The sequence below is a fragment of the Simochromis diagramma genome, unplaced genomic scaffold, assembly GCF_900408965.1.
Source record: "Simochromis diagramma unplaced genomic scaffold, fSimDia1.1 OVJJ01000026.1, whole genome shotgun sequence".
Taxonomy (NCBI): domain Eukaryota; kingdom Metazoa; phylum Chordata; class Actinopteri; order Cichliformes; family Cichlidae; genus Simochromis; species Simochromis diagramma.
Window position 1 is genome coordinate 7,004,275 of NW_024386985.1, and position 23,709 is coordinate 7,027,983.

Here is a 23,709-nt window from a genome sequence, read left to right on the forward strand (position 1 = left end):
TAGACTGACTGGAAGGAGAGTTTCTTCGGTCTGACCCACAGTGTTTGACATCCCTGCTGTAATCAAGCCAGCAGCAGGCTGACAATGCAGCTCACAGCAAAGTGTTATTTGTGAGCTCAGAGAACGGCTCATTTTTACTAAAATGGTTCTGATTTATTGCCCTGAAATAAAGCATCGTGTTCACATTTCACTCCTGATTAGCATCATTTCTGGGGAATTATGCGCCATTTGTAAAGGAACCACCGACTAACAACACAGACCTGCTGTTTCTCATCTCCCATCATCTCCACCTGTGACAGGTGAGTCACTGAGTGCAGCTACCTCACAGTTTAAACGTCTGTGACCGAAAATCAACCCAAAGAACATCTTCAGGATTAAAACAGAGAAAATGGAGACAATGCACAGATGATGTCTCTACTGTGGAGGAGATTATCCCACACACACACACACACACACACACACACACACACACACACACACACACACACACACACACACACACACACACACACACACACACTCGCTCTCTCTCCTGGGATGGATGATCATTCTCACTGCTCACAGCCAAAAACAGGGATTGAAGAGCTCCATGGTTATCAATGGAGACCAGTGACCACTGGGACACACACTGGGAAGACTGGGAGACGGTGTATGTGTGTGTGAGAGATGTTAGCCCCCCCTTGCCCCTCCCATTACAGAGTGTGTGTTGGACTGATAGGTAACGGTGTGTTGTTGGTTAGAGAGGATTAAGCACACACATGCGCACACGCACACACGGAGCCTTTCAGTGGGAATGAAAGCACACACTTCCCTACAGTTCACAGATGTAAACGCAAACATAACATTGAAAGGACATTGTGTGAACGCCGTGTGTCAGCTTCACTAAAATCTGGCCAATCCTGAAGGAGATCAGTGAGCGAACATCAGCACAGTTTTTTAATGGTTTTTGTTATTTTTGACATTTCTTTATTTCTGCAGTTTAAATAACCATAAACCTGTGTCCTGTTTGCAATAAAGTAGTTTGATGACAGTTTGAGTTTTTTTTGTGGCTCTGGTGCTGTTACAGAGGAAAGTTAAGGGCTTCTCTCTGATTGGTTCACTCACACAGATCCAACAGGTGCGTCCACGTGACATCGTGAATGAGGCTGTTGTGTAAACTGTACACGTGGTTTTTGTGAATTTGATGAATCTTACCCAGAGTGACGGCAGGGACTTTATCGTTGACAGGAAGAACTGTGATGTTCAGATCGTAAACAGGAAGTGTACCATGGAGAGGAACAGGAGGGGGCGGGGCTTCCCCGTGGCAGCAGCTGTCCGGCCCTCTGGCCTCACTGTCGGAGATGATGAGGGTGACCGTGTCGAACACCGGCTCAGGTCCGATCTCCCCGCCTTAAACAGAACAGCATGTCCACAACAAACGTTTCTAAAGAACTGCTTTCGTTTCATTTTATTTCATTTATGAATGCACCACGGGTTAGTTTCTGCTTTCAAACCTACTTCATAACCCATTCAAACTTTTTCCAGAGTTCAGCCAAGGCTGGTTCCCTTCCTGCGGAAGGAACACACATTTTTCCTACGTGCCGTGAACGCAGCCTGGCCTGCTCACCTGTGTGGGCATAGTAGATGTGACCCTGCAGGACGTCCTGCTGGGAGAACTTGTCCACAGTCACGCCGGCTCGCTGCAGCTCTCCCCTGCTCGGTCTCCGGGCGAGCATGTAGGTCAGCGCGGAGTCGTCGCTGTCCCGGTCGGTGGCCGACAGGTAGTCCACCGTCACCTGGACACGCCCCCCTTCCTCGCAGCTCAGCCCCCCTTGCAGACGGGCGCCCAGCTGAGGAGGCTCGTCGTTCATCGGCAGCACCTGAGGACGGGAGGGTGGGTTACATTTCGTTTTTATTAACCAGCTAAAAGTCCCGGCTGTGTTTGGTCTTTTTTACACACACACACACACACACACACACACACACACACACACACACACACACACACACACACACACAGTCATCGCTCTGGTTTCTCTCCGCGTTTGAACTACAACCAGTGAAAACTCCTCACAGTTCACTGAAATAGGAAACTCTAGAAAGTAAACATTCACCAACATCAATGTCAGTCACATCTGCTGACCCCTCCCACTCTGCTTTCTCCTCCTCTGCATTGCCCCCTGGTTTTGTGTGGGCAGGACTCAATGTTTACAGGTGTTAAGCAACACCTGTAAGTACTGAGCTGATTGCTATAAAAGGTGGTCATGCCCTAACACGCTGACCTCTTCTGATTTAGGTTGCTGTGTGTCACCTTGCTTTTATCCATAAACTGTCCACTGAGACAGACTGTCGCTGGTTAAACACTCGGGTGTCTCTTTGTCTCCCTGTCTTAATCTGTGATTTTTTAACTGAAGTTATCCCGTTTCGATTTCTGCTAGTGTCTAAGCATCCCGCCCACAGTAGCACCTGAACTTTTATAATCAGCTTCTTCTTCACTTGTTACATGTCAGTAGAAACCTTTGAGTGCTCAGCAGGTGACACCTTTATTCAGTAGATTCACCTGAACGTGCAGGACGACGTCCACCGAGTTCAGACCGTCCGACACCTTGAGACCAACGACATCCTCAGTGGTCTCAGAGTCATCGTGGATGTACCTGAAACACAGAGACGCCGTCACGCTGACCTGTGACCAGCTCCTCAGTCAAACATCGGTGACATCAGCAGCTTCTACAAACACTGATGATGTTTAGAGCCCAGATTTTCTGCTTTTTAAATGGAGACTACTGAACCTCTTGTGAACTTTCCAAAAGCGGTAAGCCAGGGGTAAAGGTCAAGCACAATACTGAGTCTAATTTAATCTGAATAATTACACAAAGTAAAACTCAATAAAAAGCTTGAATCTTAATAAATACAATAAAAACAAACATTAATGTCATAAAATAAAATAAACTGGCACAAAATAATTGCTGAATAAAAATGTTATTAAAAGTACAAAAGAAAACGATGAGTCGACGAGTCAAAGTCACGTGTTGACAGAGTCTGCCTTTAATCATCGCATTAACAAAGAAATTCTTAATATATAAAACATGAAGCCTGATGTGGGTTTCAGCTAAAACAAGAACCTGGCCTCCGAGTATAAATATAGTAAAATAGAAAGATTACAGCTGCTAATTACAGAAATACTCATAGTCACCTAAGGACAACTGAAAAAAATGTTGGATGCCTTAAACATTCAAAGAAAGAAGAAACTTTCTGATTTTCGTGAACTTTAAGAACACAAACTGCTGGTTGGTGAGTGACCCGGGGTCCCTGAACACCACACGGTTACAGCCACCGGCTGGTTGGATTTTACGTGACTGGCGCTCTTTGCAGGGCGAGGTTTCAGAAGAACACGACAACAGCAAAAACAGCAGCATCACTCACAGGAACAAACTGCAGCGTTTCTATCTGACGTGTGTGCTGGAACAAGAAATCATACATCACCTACAAATGAATGTGAGACGAGCAAAAGCAACAAAACAGTTTTGCAAAACAGGAACAATAATTGGTTTATCTAAACGTTCAGTGGACGTTTAAAACAGAGGTGCAGGTGAAACTCTTTAAAGGTGACCTACCTGCACACTCTGAGCTCGTTATTAGAAACATGTTTAATGTGAACGCCCACCACTGGAACAGGAGGTACATGACAGGAAGTGAGGAGTAGAAAAGCTGGCAGTAAATCCGCTCCGTGCTTTCTGCTCTAAGAAACCAAGACTGACTGCAAACAGTCGACCACAGCGCGGTGAGCAGCTTCATGATCACCTGAAAACTTCGGAACCTCTGAAACTGAATCCTCTGAAATCAGAAAAACCCTCCGGCGTTATATCACCGGTGAAAACACACCCATCTGCTGAAGCAGCGGATAAAACCAGAGAGCTCTCAGAGTGATCGCTGAGCTCAGATCACCACGGCACGTCCAGAACCACCTGACCCGGGTCTCACCTGATGCCCAGCCCTCTCAGTTCCTGCAGGGTAAACCCGCCTCCCTGCTGCAGCGCTCGGCCCCGCAGCTCCAGCCGGCCGTGACGAGCCGTGCTCCGAATCTCCACCCTCAGCGCCTCCTCTCGACTGTCCCGGTCCCGGACCAAGAGGTGCTCCTCCGTCACGAAGGCCGCGCCGCCCTCCTCCACCCGCAGCAGGTTGGTGAAAGCCTGAGGAGCACAGAGAGATTCAGCATGACATCCACAGCACGGTCAAACCAGAGGCTCCGCCCGTTTGACCTCTGACCTCTGGCGCCTGGTCATCGACAGGGGTAACCGTGATGTTGAAGATGAGGCCGGAGACGGTGTCGCCGTGGTGATCGCTGACTGAGAAGATGAACTGGACGAAGAGCGACTCGGGCCCAATGTCCTCGACCGGCGGCATGAAGGCCACCTTCATGTGGTTCACAGCATGCTAGGAGAAAACAAGAAATTTACATCTTAACCTGCAAAAGCACAACCCATGCCAACCTCGCCAGCCACGCCACCCCCCAGCAGCGACTCCTTCATATGTATTAGAACCAAGCAGGTGCTGCACACCTGAGTGAAGGACTTCAGCACGGGCGCTGTGTGGTCCTTCTTCATGGCGTTGGTGCTGTCGGTGTAGAACAGACGTCCTGCATCCATCAGGCTGAAAATGAATACAAACACGATAGTTAGTTTCTCAGTCACAGGGTCTGCTCTTCCTCCTCTGTCAGAGCTAAGCTGGCAGCCGGGTCCTTACCCAGGATGTAGCGGGCTGAAGCAGGGCTGTGTAATGACATAAGTGAGGTCAGCATCTGGGTGCTCTCGGTCTGTGAAGTGAAGGTGAGCCTGGGTGATGTAAACCACCTCCGTCTCCTTCACTGTCAGCGAGCGGACGCTGCCGGGAAATTCGACTGGCACCTGGTCCTCCACCGGGAACACGTGCACCACCACCGTCTGCACACAGGGAGGAAGAGGAAGGAAGAGGTGAGAGGAAGAGGAGGTCTCAAAGCGAAATTCAGACTTGTCATTCAGACCAGAGCCGACTCACGTATGTCTGCGACAGGTTGGGCGGCCGGTGGCTGTCAGACAGCGTGAAGTCGAAGGCGTCCTCAAACTGCTCATCTCCCGAGTGCTGGTAGAAGATCTGACCCTGGATCAGGTCCCTCTGCAGGAAGCTGGCCACCGGTGACCCTGCAGGGAGAGCACAGAAGAGCTCAGAGACCAGCAGTGCAGGAACATGATGGTTTACAGCAGAGAGCTGCAGGACTGAGCCCTCTCACCCAGAAATCAGCATTTTCACCCCCTTGTAGATTATTTCTGAATGTGTTTGTGGTTCAGTGAGTAAAGCTGAGCGTCCCCCAGGAGCTCAGTGGTGTGACCCCTAGTCATGTGACTGTGGTGAACATTTACCTTTACCCTTCAAAACCATTAAATTCAACACAAATCGAGTATCACAAACATTTATTTACCACAGAGGTGATTCTGGTCATTGAGGTCAGTATCAGCTGATAATCAGCTGACCTATCAGAGTGAGTTTGGATTGGCTGATTCTTCTGGGTGGGAGAGTCCCAGCGTTAGACACGCCCACATTGCCTCTCTAATTATTACGTCTAAATACTCGCCCTCACCTGTCTCATGGGCGGATGTCCTCCTGACCAGGTGCCCGGCCCGGGGGGCGGAGACTATCTGATAAAGGATGTAGTCGTCGCTGGAGTCGAGGTCGGAGGCCAGCAGCATGAACTCCTCGAGCCGCACGGCCCCACCCTCCTGCACCTCCACCGCCACGTTGTTGATGAGGAAGGGCGGAGAGTCGTCCTTCGGGAGGATGTTGATGGGGAACTTGTGGCGGACGCTGTGACGACCGTCGCTGATGCGGAAGACGACGTGGTCGCGGGTGGAGTCGCTGTCGGAGTGGTGGTAGACGACTGTGCCCTCCTTCAGGTCCCGCACGCGGAACATAAACGCCTTCCCGCCTGGAAAAACAACGCAAAAGTCACATGACTCAAAGAGAAAGATCTTTAATTCTTTTCCACTAAACAACAGTGAGTCCTCACTGTTCCCACAGCGTCAGACGTCCGTTTTCTAAAATAAAAAAGCCTCAAATCCTCACCTCTGAGAAGCCTGACAGATCAAAACACCTTCGATTTCAGCCAGCAGGTTCAGAGCGATGACAAGATTTCAGACATTAGAGACTGAAAGGTCGGCGGCCTCCTTCCAGCCACTCAAAGCATCTGACTGGCAGCTAAAAGGATGTTTTTACCTGATCATAAATGATCTGTGATCCTCTCAAACTGGACCTTCAGTCTCGCTGAGGAATAACTTCAGTCAGTAATTTTATTCTTCACGCTCACTGCAGACTCTTGTCTGTCTGACTGGGGTCGAGTTCAGATCTTATATTTAATGAGACAAAAACTAATTTCTACATTTAAACAAAACTGACTGTGATGACGACTGTGTTAATCAGCTGGGGGCAGATTCACGACGACATCAGTCAAAAGAAAGACAGAAAATCATCTGCTGAAGTCTTCACCTCAGCGACAGCACAAACGCACCGAGGTCACTCGCTCTCTGTGCCTCTTCACGAACTACTGGCAGGATTTTTTTTAATGCTGAAAGAAGTTTTTGCAATACTGTTTGGACTGAATAAAGATGAAAGCACTCCCTCTTTAACCTGAGTTATAATTCAGAAAACTAAAACAGAACGATGCTGTAGACTCTGTTTTAAACACTGCACATATTTCTGACCCTTCACCATTTATTGTTACATTGCTATTATTTATTGTCTTCACAAGCGTCGTCTTTTGAAAGAGTAAACAGCCTCCATAAAGACTGATTATTGATTTTTTTTTTTTTGATGGGATCTTCCCGCTGCAGCCAGGTTTCACAATAAATGTTCATGCTGACTTATAAACTGAAACAGATTGAATGTTTCCACAGAGTGACGCATCAGGAGGGCATCGTGTCGTACTCGGGATGAACGTGTGGCGAGCGTCTGCTTCTGTCACAGAGCGGCGGGATGCTGTTTGTCTCTCGTCGAGCCGAACATGAAAAACTTCGGTGTCCTACATTAATGAAACGGCGGCCGGGTCCATCTGCCAGCTCTCTGCCGCTGGCTGGCCCTCCTCGCGCTCTACAACATGCTGATGGCCCAGCGTCACGTGACCGTGGCCTACCGGAGGACACGTGTTGTCGGTGGCCGGTTTCCAGCCAAAGCTTCGCACTTTGATTCAATTACCGTCTCCAACACGTGCGCTGCTTTCCTCCCATTGTCACTTGGAAATAACAAGTTTGTGTTGGCGCCTGGAGGCACAGCGAGGCGCTGGCTCGGTCTGCGCTGCGAAAACCGGTGGGCTACAACATGGCGTCCTTCCCGGCGGCTGCCCGGCTGCCAGGACGGGGGCTTCCTGTCTCCTTGCGAGTGCCAGAGAGACAGAAGGGCAAGGTCAGCAGACAGATTGAGAGACGAGCGGTCGCAAGCCCGAACCTCATTAGCAACTTTACCGAGGGGAACCGGCTCGCGGTCCAAGTGATGGAAACAACTTGGTAATTGGGCCCAAAGGTGGCGTTGGGCAGCCGGCCCACAAAGGGAGAAACGCCACGCCTGTGTATATGTGTGTGTGAGAGTGTGTGTTTGTTAGGGACAGGCAGCCATCCATTTGGCTGAAGGCGTTGGAGCGAGCCCGTCCCCACGCTGCAGCCGCCGCCCTCCAGTCGCAGCACCGAGGGTCAGCGGCGTCCTCAGAGACGCAGCTCCACCGCAGCTTCCTGCACGGACGCGGCGCCAAACTTCAGCCCAAACCGACGGGATGAAATGATGCAGGAGCAGGTGCTGCAGGAGGAGGAGGAAGCTGCCTGGTGGGACCAAAGTTTCAACAAGCATCCAACTTATTTTGCTGCGTGTTAGAGACGTTCTTCCCTCTGCAGGTTTCTGCACTTTGATAGAGGATGCAGACATGTCGACGAAGCAAGCACGAGTTCTCGCTGTTGTGAAGTTTGCAGTTTGAAGCCTGACAGAGGCACAGTGAGCAGGTTTAACCCCTGCTCTTTTTCCAGCCTGCTGTGAAATCATCAGCCTGACCTCACTAGCTTTTCTGTGTGACCCCGATCTGTAAATCTGAGGAAACTGCTGCCCGATCTGAGTGTGAACACGTGGTAGGATCATTTTGTGCATCAGCTTACACAACACGAGTTTTTGTCCCAAACACAGTGAAAGCTCCTCTGCTGAAAATTAAACAACCAATAAAAACAAAAACACACATCTCGATCAATAAAGTAAAAAGTAGGACAAAACCAAAATCTTAAAAAGGTACAAACTTAGAGGAGCTGAAGAATAAATAAAAAAATATATAAAAGTGGTTAATCATTTAAAATCTTCTCTCCTGTTCTTTTTGCGGCAGTGACGATCAGATTCATTTCTGATTAAATGTGTTTATGTTAGTAATAATTCATTTATTGGAATTCATAAATTCATTATTTTTGTTTCCATGGTTTCATTTATTTCTGTGAACTTTGACAGCTGGGGCAAAAATGATGATGTAATTATACCAAATTATTTTTGCCTCCACCTTTTTTAATTCCTGTTTATGGATGTAAGTCAGTGGATACGGCAGCACGCTGATGAAAAATCATGTTCAGGAAATAAAAATGAAACTTTTTCAGGGACATGGAAAAAAAAAAAAGAGCAGAAATGTTGTGACTTAATTTGAAAAGGTGGCGTGATGGCGCGATGTCACAGCAGCTCAGGTGAGGACTGCAGCTTGAATCACTGATTAAACCTCACAAACGAGCGGAGGATGAGGCGAGCACAAAAGCAGCCATGAAAGGTTAACTCCCGCCCGCCTGAAGCCCTCGGGGCGCCCGCCACCTCCTCCCCCTCCGAGCTGGTAGCATGAAAACCTGTTTGGGGACAGTGCATCTGCTCCCTGTGCACGCCGCCATGAAATGGCAGAAGTCGCTCCAATCTGCTCCGTCCCGATGCCGTTCAGACAAAGAGGCGACCTCGCCGAGCGGCGGGCTGGAAGGGACGGAAGTGGACGGAGAGGCGGGCAGCGGCGGCCCCTGGCGAAGTGGCCCTGGCCCCATTTTACACCTGATTAGGAAACACATGCAGGACCGTGAGACATATGCTTCCCCTGCCACACGGCGGTCCCTGATGGACGCGCAGCACATGGAGCTAAAAGGGCGGAAAAGGCCAGACGCCGGTTTGCAGAAGTCCCAGGCGACCGAGCAGCATACCAGCGAGGGAGTCGAGGACGGAGGGACAAGGCAAGGCGGCGTTGCCGAGGGGCTTCCCGAAACCCGTTGACGACATCTTCTATACTTTCTGTCTGTTCTGTGTTTATCGTTGGTCTTGATGATGATTTCTAACAGACGTAACATAAATACTCATGGATCATAATTTATATATAACAAGATTTAAACTCAAAATAGAGAAGATAAAAAGTAAATTAAGCGCAAATAAATAAATCATTAATTTTAAAATGGAACATAAATCCTTGAAACTTGATTAGTTTTTTAACACACTTTTTATTTGATGTAAATAAATAAAAATATATAATTTTAATAAAAATTATCATAATATATATATATAATTAAAATTTTAAGGTGTTTAAAAAAATATTTTGTCACAGCCAGAGGTGGGTAGTAACTACTAATTATATTTATTCAGTTACATTTACTTGAGTGACTTTTTGGTTACTGTACTTTTTACTTTTGCTTGAGTAAAACTATTATTATAAAGTATCACTACTCTTACTTTTAATCGACTCAGTGTGAGTAACTTCAGTGAATGAATAACAAGCACGTTTTAACCAAAAATGCATGAGACACAGACACAAACTTGCAGTTTATGTCAAAGTGATTCTTGTTTACACAAAAGGTTTGTTGTTCTAATGTTATTCTGCCTGTTGTGCCATTTAGAGATGAAGTAAAGTAACACCATATATTGTCACTGGAAGTACTTTACCCTTTTCTTACACACACACACACACACACACACACACACACACACACACACACACACACACACACACGTTTTATATTGAAATAATATTAATTTGGAAAAGTGCTTAGATGTATTATTTTGTAATCATGTTATTTATATTTATTTATTTTTGTTTCAAATACCAAATTTTGGACTAAACTTTATACTTCTGTCTGTCTGATTATCTCATTTTCAAACATAAATCGGATGTTATGATCACGTACTCAGTACTCAAATAGGCTATATACTTTTTTACTCTTGAGTAATTTCTTGGACGGCTACTTTTACTTGAGTAAAACTATGTTGAGGGAGTGCTACTATTACTTGAGTACCATTTTTGGCTACTCAAGGATTAAAAACTAACATTAAAACGATTTTTAATATTTTAATAAACGTAGCACCCGACCATGTTTTCTTTCATCTGCTCAGATCTGATTGGTCAAAAGAACTCAGACTACACAGAAAGCAGAAGCTTCAGGTACAAAAGTCTCACCTATAGATTCTATTTCGTGATACATCAAAGTTTTGGTAGCAACTAAAACTGAAAAACTTGATTAGTCTGAAAGAAAAGAAAGAAAACTGAGGAGAAGATTTTTCTTCACTTTGACTGTTTGATGTTCGATAGAGCATTTACCACCTTAAACCCAACCCCGCCGACCTTTGACCCCTCACCTCTGACACTGAGCCGCCCGTGCACGGGTCCGTCCACGGCCACCAGGTAAACGGCGTCAATGTTGTCGCTGTCGACTATCTGCAGCTGCTCCCAGGTGATTGGTCGGGACTGACCCTCCAACAGGTCTAGACCTGAGATGGCACACGTGTTCACATGTTACCTCAACGAGTAAAACGCCGTGAGACATTTTTCACGCCACAGAGATGGACGCGAACGTACCCACGTTCCAGGAGACTCTCGGAGCATTCGTTTCCGATGTCCTGATGGAGACGTGGACCACGATGGGTGGGCTGGTCAGATAGGAGCAGTCTATCACCTGAAACTCCACCTAAGCATATAAAAAGGGAACGCAATGACAGGAAATTACATTATTAAGCGTGTAAAACGAGCGTGTGAAACTTCACAGAGTGCATTCTGGGTACACTTTCAGGGCTCATATCAGCCTGTGGGACAGGTGAGAGAAAAAGAAAGGTCTTCTTTTCACCTACATTTGACACCAGGATCATCTTCTAGTTGCGATTCCTTCTGGGTCAAAATAATTTTGTAATATATATTTCTTTAGCCGTTCCAGCCCAAGCAGGCCAGCAGTGACTTTGACCCTGTGTGATTGTATCTCACTCGCTCTCCTGCTGCTGTTTTTTGTACAGCTGACTTGAAGGTGAAGCGTCTCCTAAACCTCCATGTCTCCTTTTTTTGACATAGACATTTTTGAAGGGAACAGAAAACGAACACTCAGATCTGGAGCCCCGGCTCAGACCCTCTGAAACATCGGTGTGGGGTGGGTTAGCTATGGTTAGCTTTGGTGTGCTGTTATGCTGTAGAAGTTGAAGCAGCATTAGCAGCTACAACATTAGGTTTGATTCCTAGAATAAAAGCTCAGATATTGGCCACACTGCCCTGAAAAAAAGCTGTTTTCTCCAAAATTCCCAATGTTGGTGCTTCTAACAGTCCAACTTTTCTACAGAAACTGGAAGAACCTTTGGAGCCCTGTCGCGTCTTCAGTACCTCATAGTTCCTGCGGCGCCCCCGGCTGCTGTTGGATGGCTGGTAGGCCACTTTCATCTCGTGAAGGTCCAGCCATGTGAAGGACCGGATGGGCTTGGTGTGGTCGTCCAGGTGTGTGATGTAGCCCTCGGCGGGTGGGACGGTCACGTTGAAGACCAGCTTCTCCTGCGGAGTCTCGTGGTCCTTGGCGTCCAGCGTGGCAGTGGTGAGCGGGGTGAGGATGAACTGGTCCACCTCCAGGATGAAAGAGGCCATGAAGGTAGCCTGCGGGGGCTGGTTCTGCATGGCCCCGTGGATCAAAACCGGCAGCCACACGGCCTGTGACTGTGGGAGGAGGAGGACAGGTAAAGTTTAACACACCACGCAGAGATCAACACATGGCGCCACAACTTCTGCTGTTACACTCGTGAGAGGTGTTATGCCACCGCTCACGTGCTAACGATGAGACAGAAATGCTTTAAAGGAACACTGGAGGCTTCGAAACCCCGCACAACCTCCGCCTGCACATCCGTCCTCATCGCCGAGCTGAGAAGGCGGGATGTCACCTTCTCACTGCCAACATCTCACCTGCAAACAGCAGAATCTGCACTTTACAAACTTTCTTCCTTTAAAGCAAGTCTGAGCCTCATTTCTGCTCTCTTTGTTTCCACGCTGCTGTCTTAGCTGTGAGCTCATCGGTCTTTCCTGTACCTCCAGCAGTGCTCTGCTCGCCTGCTCTCTCAGCTCCACCCTGACGGGGACGTAGTCGATCTCCGGGGACGGCGGGCTGAGGTGCTGGTACTTGAGGCCAGAGCTCAGGAATTCATGGCAGCTGGTTTTGAGGAAGCGGACCTCGGTAGTGTCGTGAAGACACGGACTGTTTCCTGGGCAGAGCGTCGCCTGTCGACCTATCAGAGAGGAGAGCCGAGGGTTTTAGACCAGTCGATGAGTGGAAAACACCAGACGCACACAAACAGATAAACCACAAGCAGCCTGCATTTCAGTTTATATTTATATTAATGTGTATTTTATATTTAAGCATTTCTCTCAGTTATCTTTAAGTTTTGATATTTTTTATAGTTTTTGCTTTATTTGTGCTCAACATTGTAAATAAAGTTTAATTTATTCAACTTAAAAGGTTAAATTACATTTTATAAACTGTGATGACACAATGAAACAAAGCAAATTAAAAACATCTTATGAGTTTGGTACCCTTCCTCTGCGTGGAGTCTTCCTCCCTCACCAGCCGACCCGCAGCGGGGACGCTGGTGTCTGCGGTCAACAGCCTGACGGTGCAGACAAGGTCAGGCGCGGCCCTGATATTCAGCACCGAGCCGTTGATGGCGTTGGATAAACCGTAGAACTGGGGAACGACCAGCGGAGCGCTGCCGAGTGCCACCACGCCCGCACCCGAGTCCACCACCCGGACCCTCAGGATCACCGTCTCTACCTGCGTGTCCGAGGACGTGAACCTCCACACAGACACCACATGTCATGTTAAACAGAGCTCCACACTGGCCCACGAGGTCATCACATGTACATCCAAGTTTGAATTAATGTTTAAGCCACGTCTGTAAACATACCCTAAATCTAACCTGCAGAAATTGTTTTTCTCATTATTGTAAAATCAATGGCAACCTTCAGGAAGCCTGCTGAGGGGCAGCGAGTGTTGAGGGGGGTCGGGGCCGTTTTCCTTGGGCTCAGAGGGGTTGTTGTTACTGTTTGCAGGATCAGCTAACAGACCATGTCTGTGCCTCCAGGACTGGACTAGCACCTGAAATCTTATCTGCTGTGTGTCCCAGATGGGCCTCAAACTTTCTACCTAGGAGCGTCCAGGAATGTCCGATCACAGGTTGAAACTCCCTCCCTTCAGTGTTTCTACTCTGACCTCCTCACCTCAGCCCTCAGAGGAGTCATGTCTGCTGCTTGGATCCTCCATCTCATTCTTTCGGTCATCACCAACCAATCCTGCTCCACCGTCCTCTCACTGAACAAGCCCCTAACACCCTGACCCCCCCCCCAGCACTGCAGCCATTTCCAGCTGACCCTCATGGGTCAGAGTACCTCAGGTTAAAAGACATGTTAGAAGACATGTTGCAGACCTGTGGATGCTGCTGACTGACCTGTAGACTCTGAGCATCACCACGTCCTCGTCCAGCAGAGGGCTGCCGTCGTGGACATACTTCACCTCGTCCTCCAGGAAGCTGCAGTCAAACACCTGCAGAGTGCACAGAGCAGAGCGCCTGTAACTCCTCTGAGCGGCTGCCATACGGCACCAACCTGTTCCACCCTCACCTGTGGGCTCAGCCTCCCGACCCTCTGAGTCACGGGCTCGTTCATCACCACCTCCACCTTACAGTCGGCGCTCGGGTCCACGCTGATCTGAAGCTCCGCCCTCGTGATGAAAACCGAGCGCCCTCTGCTGACCTCCACGGCAGAGTTCACCACAACCAGAGTCCGAGGGCAAACGCCCGTCACCGCGAGCAGCAGCAGGGACACGAGCACGGCAGCCATGCTGTGGGCGGGGTCACCGGTTTCAGTAGTTCAGGTGAAGCAACGCTGAGGGAGAATAAATCTGTCCGAGGTTTCAGAGGTTCCCGCTCAGTCTGCCCACATCGTCCTCAACTCCTCGTCTTTGGGCTGAAGGAGGAAAACAGGAAAACCTCATATTGTATTTCAGCGTCACTTGACTGATTTCACACACACACACACACACACGAGACGTCAAAATAAATATATATATGAAATCCGAATGGAAACAAACTGAATAATATCAGAATTATTGTCTGACGTCAAACAGACAGAAGATTCAACACTGTGGTGTTTGAATGTCTGCAGCTTCCTCCCACAGTCCAAACACATGCAGTCAGTGGGGTTAGGTGATTCTAAACTGCCCAAATGTGCTCCAAATGTGAGTGTGACGAGTTGTCTCTCGGTGTTAACCCTGCAACAGGCTGATGACCTGTCCAGGTGTACCCCGCCTCTCGCCCTACGGTAGCTTGGATAAGCTCCAGCCCCCCCACAACCCTGATAAGGACAAGAGGAAGAGGATGGACAAAGATGTTATTCTATTTTATAGGCTTTTATACACTTACTGCAGTTTAACTGTTCAAAAAGCTCATGTTAAATTTACTGTATTAGTCATTTGTACACACTCTTTTCCAGACCCTAAAAACAAAATAATGGATGATGGAACAGAGTGAATCATATTTTAGAACTGGTTGACTAATGCTAACATTGGACCATTTACAGAGGAAATCATATGAACCATATCCAATAAGAGAGCACGGAGCCAGACACTGTGCAGGAGCACTGCCTGATACTGTAATGGGCTCATTTACAGTTTACACTGTAAACTCCGTCAGTCTTAAATAACTGCAGCTGTCATGCAAATGAGCTGTCAAAGTGTCTTCATCTGACACAACATGCCACAGAAGCACCGACAACATGTCAGCCGACCCTGAGCTTATTTCAGGCAGGTATAAATACAGGTGTGCATTTACATTTTGGTTTGCCCTTCAGTGTGCTGTGGGTGTGCTTTGAACACCACCTGTCTATGAAACCGAAGACTCCAGCCTCTCCTGCAGGAAATACTGCACACAAAGAAGCAGGGAGCTGCTGCAGAACAACAGAGTCTTTCTTCTTTTGTGGTTTTCTTTGTGTGTCCTCCACAGGTCAGTTTTCTGCATGAAAACGGCTCAACACAGATCAAACTAAAGCAGATTTAATAATGTCTGACTCCAACAGAGACAGATGTAATCCTGACTCTGACCTCTTCCAACACAAACACTGAACCCAGCAGACCAGAATACTTACAGCAGATACTCCAGAGAAGCTCCAACCCTCCTCCACTGTTCCCTCTGAATCCCTGCAACTGCCCCTCTGCCACATGAAAAGTCCTCTAAATCCTTCAGACAAAAACAAAAAAACACTCCCAGCATGCAGCTGGCCAGCCCAGCTTCTTCCCCCACTGCCCCACACTCCCAGCCGGAAACTGCTTCACCCTCCATTTCACTCCCAACCAAAACTGTCTGCAGGAAACGACAGGTTAATCTGCATGACCCCGCAGAGGTGCTGGACGGGCCGGGGGAGGGGGAGAAGGAAGGAGGAGGTGATGGGGTGTTTTCAGGATCAAAGCAGAGAGCTGGCGTGCCGCTTCCCATCCAGCCAGATGAGCGTGGGTTCATTAGTTTGAGGTTGGAAGGAAACAGAAGCTACAACGAACTGCAGTCCCTGTGACGTCCAGCAGATCAGCAGTGAGTCAGTCCCCATAGACTCCCATGTAATACATTAGAGCAGAAACAAACACGTTTAACAGCCTGTTTTTATAAGTTACCTGTTTAAATTGTACTAAGGCTTAAATTAGGATTATTAGAGGCGTGGCCTCTTTGACTGACAGGTGGATGTGGACACAGGTGGCTGTACCTGCGAGCTGTCTGCTAGGCTTCACCTGAGCTGGACCTCTGGGCCGTGTTTGTTCTGTTTGAGCCTTTTAGAGCATTTTTAATGTCAATGAGATTTTTTAACTGGATATAGGATAAAGGATGTATAAAAGTCACTGCCAAAAACTGATTGCAGCTTCTACCTTGTGACAGGAATGTGGTTCAAGATGACTGGATATCATTCACGAGGGATCCATTTGACATGTTTCATATAATATAGACCAACAAGTTATTTATGACAGTTCAAACAAATTTAAATAACGCTAATCACTTTTTGGCACGACACCGGTCAGCAGTCTACGCACGGCTCATTGGTACTTGACCCAATTGACCCAAATCACGCTGCAGCAGATGGACGGATGGATCCTCTCAGACGCTGTCTGGCTGACGTTCGAACAGTTCAACCCTCATCCTCCATCTTGTCTGAGCTGACGTGTTTAGATTTGCCCGAATCCCATTCTCAGAGACACCTGGACGTTAAACTGTACTGGACGGGGTGTATCTCTCTTACTTTAGTTAACAGTTGCTTATTTGGAATGTTAAGCCTGTATAAATTAAAAATTACTGGTCAAAATCATGTTTAATCGCAGTCCTGGTGATTTTCATCAACACCTCTTTGGTGGGCACCAGAATTTTAGAAAAAAACCCAAACGCTTGATAGACGGCACCATTCACAGAAATCAGTAATGACTAAAAAGTAGACGTACAGAGACTTACATGTTTTGTAAGGATGCCGGGTTTTACATAGAAGGACACAAAGGTACTGTCACTTCCTGCCACCAGCTCAGCTTCGCCAACAAAACGTGTCATCACTTATAGGCATTAAAGAGCTGAACTAAGTCGCGCTTCAGGTGAATGTCTGTCTGCATCGCTGCTTCCTGCTGCACCAACACAGCTGACAAAGTTTCATCCTGAGCCTGCAAAGCCCAATGACTCGCTGTGTGAGGTTTTTCTTTTTTTAAAGGAGGAGGAGGAGGAAGCCAAAAGGAGAAAAGGGTGAGAGAATAACGAAGGAAAATCCTTTAATCTGCACGAGCCGGTTGGAGATGAGGGAGCTGGCACCTACCTGCAGCTGCAGGAGCTCCATACTTGTCTTCTTCACCTTCTGCACACGCTCACAGGAATGCTGTGACACAAACAACACAAACATCCACCGCGCGCCGTCAGTCACCCTGACACATCTGGCATCTGAGGGGAACAGAGGGGGAAAACTGAGATAAGGAAAACAAGGCGAGCACAGACGTTCTACAGCCAGAGAGAGAGAGCAGACAGGAAGTGTGCTGAGAAGTTTCCAGGACTTTTAGTTTTACTGCCCCCGTCTGTTTACCCCCTCTGTGTGCCTGACTCAGCTCCACCTTCTGCTCTCAGTCCTGAACCACATCAGAGCCCTGAGTCCCAAACACGCCTCTGATCCTCATCAGGAATACCAAACATTTCACTCACAGATCTGAGTCCACAGACTGAACTGTATCTGTTATCTGTACGTTTTAAACGTTAAATTGAACCTTCTGGCAGGACGAGTGAAACCAGGGGGAAACGAGCAGCAAAGCTCCACAAAGTTCAGACAATAAACTCCCAAAAGCAGCGAGAAGGTTTCTGGTTTCTCCAACAAACCCATGAAGACTGAAGATGATTTCAAATATATGAGGCCAACTTTCTTCTGTTTGGCTGCCCATTAAAAGACCACCAGCAGATCCAGCTGTGAATCATCGCTGACAGCGTGTTTAATCAGAGGAACCCTGCTAACAGCTCTTTCTCCATCACAGCTGCAGCTCAGCTAAGCACAAACACTGGAAGTGAAGGGAAACCGTTAGCATAAAGACAGAAAGGCATATTTCGAGAACTCGTGTTTGCGTCTTTTTAAAACTAAGCTGGTACAAACGAACTTTGTCACAGAGCCGCTGATGGCGTCATAGCTCTGTTATCCTCGTTAACTCCCAGGTTACCCTGATCCCTGCTCTCTGATGGCTTCTGCAGCTGCCAGAGGAGAAAATCTGCCTTAATGGAAGAACCAGCAGCAGAAGATCAGCTGACTCAGCAGAAACAGTTTCACTCAGGCGGTAAACTCTTACCGTGCAGCTGCTCACAGCCAGCAGTGCTGCCTGTAACATTCAGTCTGAGCTCAGCTGAGAGTCTCCTTCCATTCCAGCATTACTGAACCCAAAGCAACAAACCGGAGGCAAGAGTCAAACACCATCACAGTGTGTGTCTGTGTCGTGTGTGTTTCTGAGTCTTTATCTGTGTGTTTTTCTACATGAACAAATCTGATTAAACGCGTCTCTGCCACACAGAAGCTTTCCTGCAGGTTTTCAGGTTTCATTATGACTTCGCTGTCTCTGGCTCCTCCCACCACAGCTGCATTAAACAAACGCTGAGTATTCCGGCCTTCCATCTTTACCACCATAACAAGTCCATTCGTCTGACATACTCTCAAACTGTCCTCGGTCTCTGTTGTGCAGATGTGATTGGTTCCTACATTTCCCTGTTCAGCAGCTGATTGGGTGTTTGGTGGCAGCGAATGAGAACATGTCTCGCCATTTTTGCCGTTACCAGATTACAGGTTTCTGTTCGGGATTCTCTGAGTGTCTCAGCCTCCCTGATAACATCTCTGCTGCAGAAAAAGTCTTTTTCATCAGCTAATTAACATTTTGATGATTTTGGAAATCTTCTAAACTCCATGCAGCGATCAGCATCTTTCCTGGGACACTGACTCAGGGAGGAGTTCAGCATGTTCTTGTTCATAAGGAATATCATGTCAGCTCAGGTTTAGTTTAAAATGTAAGAAATTTAACATGAAGGGAAAAGGCCCGACGGGTTTGATGAAGCCGTCGGACTGAACGTACAAACTGTTTGGAAACTGAGGAGCTGTGAAGAAGAATCATGAAATGGTTCACGGGGTCAGAAGGAGCGTTGACAAGGTCGTGTCCTCCCTATTCCTGTTCGGGTCTCCGTCTGAAGCTCGTCCCAACAGCATTTAAACACCTGTTGGGAAGCAGCAGCGGCTCGGCTGGAGGAGGGAAACCGTCCCAGAGGGAGGAAACAGACCTGCTGCGGGTTTTTTACTTTAGTGGGATGAGCTGATGACGCTGTCACAGCTGATTGGACGAGGTCAGAGAGTCGAGGTCAGTCTTCATCAGGCACGAACGTGTGGGGCGGCAGTGAGTTCGGCCTCTGATTGGTTGGAACAGAGGTGAGTCATGCAGAGTCCAAAAAGCTGACAAGAGTCAAATCAAGTGGCTTTACTGTCATTCCAACCATGTGCAGTGGTACAGTACACGGTGAAGCGAGACAGCGTTCCTTCAAGACCATGGTGCTACATATAAACAGTAGGGGTGCAACGATACACAAAATTCACGGTTCGGTTCGATACTTTGGTGTCACGGTTCGATATTTTTTTGATACAACAAAATGTTCATGCCTTTTCAATTTGTCATTAAAATTATAAATATATATTTTAACTCAAAAGTACAGTTTTTAAATGTAATGTTGCTGAAATAAAAAAAAAAAATAAATCTATCTGATCGAGAAATCACTCATCTTTGGAAAAGAGAGTTTATTACAGAGAAATGGCTCTTTCCAAAATAAAAGCTATACTATTAAGCTTCTTCTGGGCTATATTCTCAGCAGCATCTTAAACATATCAGGTCCCCATAAGGAGAATCATGTGCTTGTTGTTTTTGTCTGCTTCCACTTGTCTTTGCACTAGGATGATGTCAGTGTAAATGTGCAGTGATATTCGTCGTGTTCCCACTAGTGCTGTCAGCGTTAATCTCGTTAAAATGACATTAATGCCATAACGCAGCAAATCTCCGTTAACGAGTTACCGCGGATCGCCCCGTGCGTGGGAATGGACGGTGTCAACACGTTAACAAGCTAACTGCGCTAACGCACTAGTTCCCACCAATTGATGCATTGCGTGGCACATCCGACATACTGTTTTACTTTTGTCCATGACACGCTTACCATCAGGGTCACGCTTCACATGGAAACCAAGATAGTTCTTCTTCTTTGTATTTAACGTTCGGTTGGCAACCAACGTAAAGGAGCATTTCCGCCTCCTACTGTTCCGGAGTATGGGTCAGACAGTGAGTTCACAAGCTGTATCAAAAAAAAAAAACCCTACACTCTTTCATAAACACCTATAGCCTTCAGAAACCCCACCAGTTCCCTCAACCAAGATAATTCCAAACGCCAGATCTGAATGAGGGTGGGGGAGGTTCAATTTCGAGCTTAGCTTCTGTCTTGCTAGCTTGCGCTGCGCTCAGTGGATCTGCACTCGACAGTGCAGCCTAGCCTAGGCGGAGTAGTCGAACGCAGATACACTGAGCGCTCAACACAGACAGCATCATCAGAAGAAAAGTTGATAAAATAAATTTAAAAAATTGTATTGTTCGATACATATGCGTACCGAACTGAAAGCACTGTATCGAACGGTTCAATATCAATACAAGTATTGTTGCACCCCTAATAAACAGACAATCAATACAGGACTACATAAAGTGCAAGTGTGCAAAAATTGCAACAAAACAAAGACAGAACAGAACGATACAGGCAGAACAGTGCAATAGAAATGTGCAACAATGACAGTGGGTTGTGCAAAAAGTAACGTGATGTATGAATCTGTGTGTGTGTGTGTGTGTGTGTGTGTGTGTGTGTGTGTGTGTGTGTGTGAGTGAGAGAGAGAGAGAGAGAGAGAGATTGTGCATATAAGTGCTTGGTAGGTCTGTTTAAAAAAATGGATCCAGTGATCAGAAGCTAATGTAAATGTGGAACTAAACAGGAAATGGAAGTAAATGCAAAAAAATCAAATACACTTGATTAAATAATACATGTAAATGCAGAACTTAATAAAAACCAACCATCCAATAAAACTGCAAAAATGTATGTATAAAAACTGTGGAAAGGTTCAGATTAGGCTGTTTCTGACTCTCGGGTAGTTATGGCCAACATGTTTGGACCCCCGTACCTGAGTGAGGCGCTGTTGTGCATTTTTCCAGAGTTCAGAATAGAAACGTGATTTCTTAATGCATTTCTTTTTCATGCTTTGTGTAGAGTTTAAACCTGAAGAGCAATCTCTCTGAAACCGTCAGCCCCCCCGTCCCCCAGGCCGTGCACACGTCCTTGCCGTGGCCTCAGAAAGTGGCGGTGAAGTTGAAGCGTGTCTGTCACATGGGTTTATGTTCATTCAGAGGCTTCGCTGCCAGAAACGCACTGACTTCCAGTCCGCTGTCCGGCGCTCTCTGATCACTTTTGACTGCTACCCTTTTGCGTGGTGACTTCAGAGGCTACCACGGCATTTGGCCCCGTGCCCGCCCCCCCTTGGCCCCAGGGCCCCTGTCAGCCTGACGCCGTGACTCCTCCACCGCCTGAGATTAATTTCCCTTCCTCGCTGACCCATAATTAAGCAGGCCGTGTCGCTGAGCAGCAAAGAAGAAGAATTTTCTCTCTGACTTTGCAGGCCTTTAACTTTTCTGCTGCAGCTTCATTGTGGCGCTGAAGAAGCACCGCTCCAAATCTGAAGCTGCGGATGTGGAAACGGGGCTGAGCTGCTGGCTCCTCCTACAGCTCCGGTGGCCCAGAAAGTGATTCTGAGTTCAGTGAAGATCAGGTAAGAGCTGTGGTTCCTGCTGAGCCTCTTACAAAGAGAGAGATGAAAGCCGCTCGGGTCTGCAGCGTGCTGGCAGGAGAGCGACGGACCGCTGCCAGTTTCATGGCTGCCGTTCAGCTCGATGGCATCAACCCACAGAAAGCCGCCGCTCTGGAGAGACGAGGGGCTCTGTAATAGCAGACTCAGAGCTTCCATCGTGACTGAGCGTGCTCTGTCTGTCAGAGGAAACTCTACTCCACTCATCATCATCATCGGGACGCAGAGAAAGAGAAGGCTCCACTTCCTGTTCTTCCACTTCCTGTCAGTCTAAAGCAGCCGAAATCCCAAGCAGACATAAAGAAGCACATTCTGAGATGAACACTGCCCTTTGTGGAGTGTCCTTTGACCTTTACAACCAGTGTTTGTCTGCACAGAGTTAAGTCCTTTCAACTCTTTCTCCCGTACCTGTGAATACAGCTGATCCTGCAGCCAGAGTCCACAGCTGCAGGCCAGGCCACACTTCTCATGGCCGAAGAATTCATGATAACATGGATCTGTACAATTTATCTGCAGGAAGAGCAGGTTCGATCCCTGGCTGCTCCAGTCTGCATGCAAGCTGCTCTCTGAGTGTGAATGTTAGATAGAAAGCACTTTGGCACAGAAAAAAAAGTGTTTGTGTGAATGAGGCATGTTGTATATAAAGCCCTGTGAGTGCTGAGGAGAAAGGAGGACCTGTCCATTTAAAGAATCATTTTAACATGTGTGAAAATTTGCTTTTTTTGGCAAAAAGAATAGAATAGAATAGAATAGAATAGAATAGAATAGAATAGAATAGAATAGAATTCAACTTTATTGTCATTGCACATGCACAGGTACAGGGCAACGAAATGCAGTTTGCATCCATCCAGAAGTGCTTTAGTGATATAGATATATTACAATATATATTAGCAATAATATAGATATGTGAGTATATTACAGAAATGGGTCTATTATGGTATGTTATAATGTACACGGTATGAAGTATGTTGTGAATATTCTATAACTATAAGTATGTACAGGCTGTAGTGAGTACAAGCTATGTACAGGCTATGAACAGGATATAAATATGAAAAACTATACAGAATATGAAATAAATAACTTTACAGAATCTGAGATATACAGCTATACAGAAATGGGAACTATGCAAGTTGTAAACAGTTGTAGGATTAAAGATTATCGAATGTACAGAATGATTATTTACACAGAGCTATACAGTAGTGCAGTTAAGATAAGTGAGGGTGTAGGTAGTTTCTACAGACGAATAACTCTGCACAGAGCAGAGGAGAGTCTCTGGAACCAGAATTGACCAATTTTATCACATTTTTATATTCATATTTAAGCCATTACTAATATATTATCTTTAAATATCACAGCTATATAACTGCGCACAGTATTGGATCCATCTTTACCTTACGGTCAATGTCACAGGAACCATCAGACAGTCCAAACACACCACTGGGACAGTGTTTCAGTACTGAAGAAGTACATGAACATTTAAGAATGAGTGACTGAGTCACATGATAAATTAGCAAATGAATCTCAGGCTCTAAAAAAAGCTCCAAATCTGTACTGAGTCAAAGTGTCTGAGCAGGTGCTAAGGTCAACCCCGACTCACTTCACATAAATATTCAGGTGAGATACAAACTGTTTTCACACAGTTTACCAAATACACCACCGTCCCCTCCTAAGCCCCTGAATGTTCTGATGTGGACCCAGGAGCTTTTGGAAAGATTCTTTCCTGTCCTGAGAAAAAAAGGACATTTGGGGTCAAAACAAAATTACAAATAACTGAAAGAAAAAACTACTGGGAGACATCTGGATGGTCTCCAGCTGTTTGGCTCATTCCGCTCCAGTTTAACACTCAGCTTCACATCCTGAAAGTTCTGGTTCAGGCCGACCCATCTTACTGTGTGTGTGTGTGTGTGTGTGTGTGTGTGTGTGTGTGTGTATATGTCTCTTCTCTCCGGCCATTAGACCCATTAAGGGCTATACTGGTAACCAGTGGATAGTCACACTGGGAAGCTGTCAGCTCTTAT

At 46.9% G+C, this 23,709-nt stretch overlaps 1 protein-coding gene across 8 annotated transcripts in view; it reads right to left on the reverse strand.

The window, feature by feature from the left end:
• frem1b (Fras1 related extracellular matrix 1b) overlaps nucleotides 1–23,709 on the reverse strand; it is a 44,736-nt gene that overhangs the window by 18,743 nt on the left and 2,284 nt on the right. The window contains exons 1-18 of one of the 8 annotated variants that reach the window (XM_040040292.1): nucleotides 20,011–20,306; nucleotides 17,114–17,235; nucleotides 13,901–14,245; nucleotides 13,729–13,823; nucleotides 12,818–13,077; nucleotides 12,317–12,513; nucleotides 11,627–11,950; nucleotides 10,841–10,949; nucleotides 10,621–10,752; nucleotides 5,594–5,938; nucleotides 5,014–5,156; nucleotides 4,723–4,919; nucleotides 4,539–4,629; nucleotides 4,246–4,413; nucleotides 3,961–4,169; nucleotides 2,540–2,633; nucleotides 1,607–1,859; nucleotides 1,195–1,389 (exon numbers count right to left, since the gene is read on the reverse strand). In XM_040040292.1, coding sequence (XP_039896226.1) covers nucleotides 1,195–1,389; nucleotides 1,607–1,859; nucleotides 2,540–2,633; nucleotides 3,961–4,169; nucleotides 4,246–4,413; nucleotides 4,539–4,629; nucleotides 4,723–4,919; nucleotides 5,014–5,156; nucleotides 5,594–5,938; nucleotides 10,621–10,752; nucleotides 10,841–10,949; nucleotides 11,627–11,950; nucleotides 12,317–12,513; nucleotides 12,818–13,077; nucleotides 13,729–13,823; nucleotides 13,901–14,119 — 3,031 coding nt within the window. In that variant the 5' untranslated portion in view covers nucleotides 14,120–14,245; nucleotides 17,114–17,235; nucleotides 20,011–20,306. The other 7 variants (XM_040040294.1, XM_040040297.1, XM_040040296.1 and 4 more) reach the window with 7 other exon arrangements.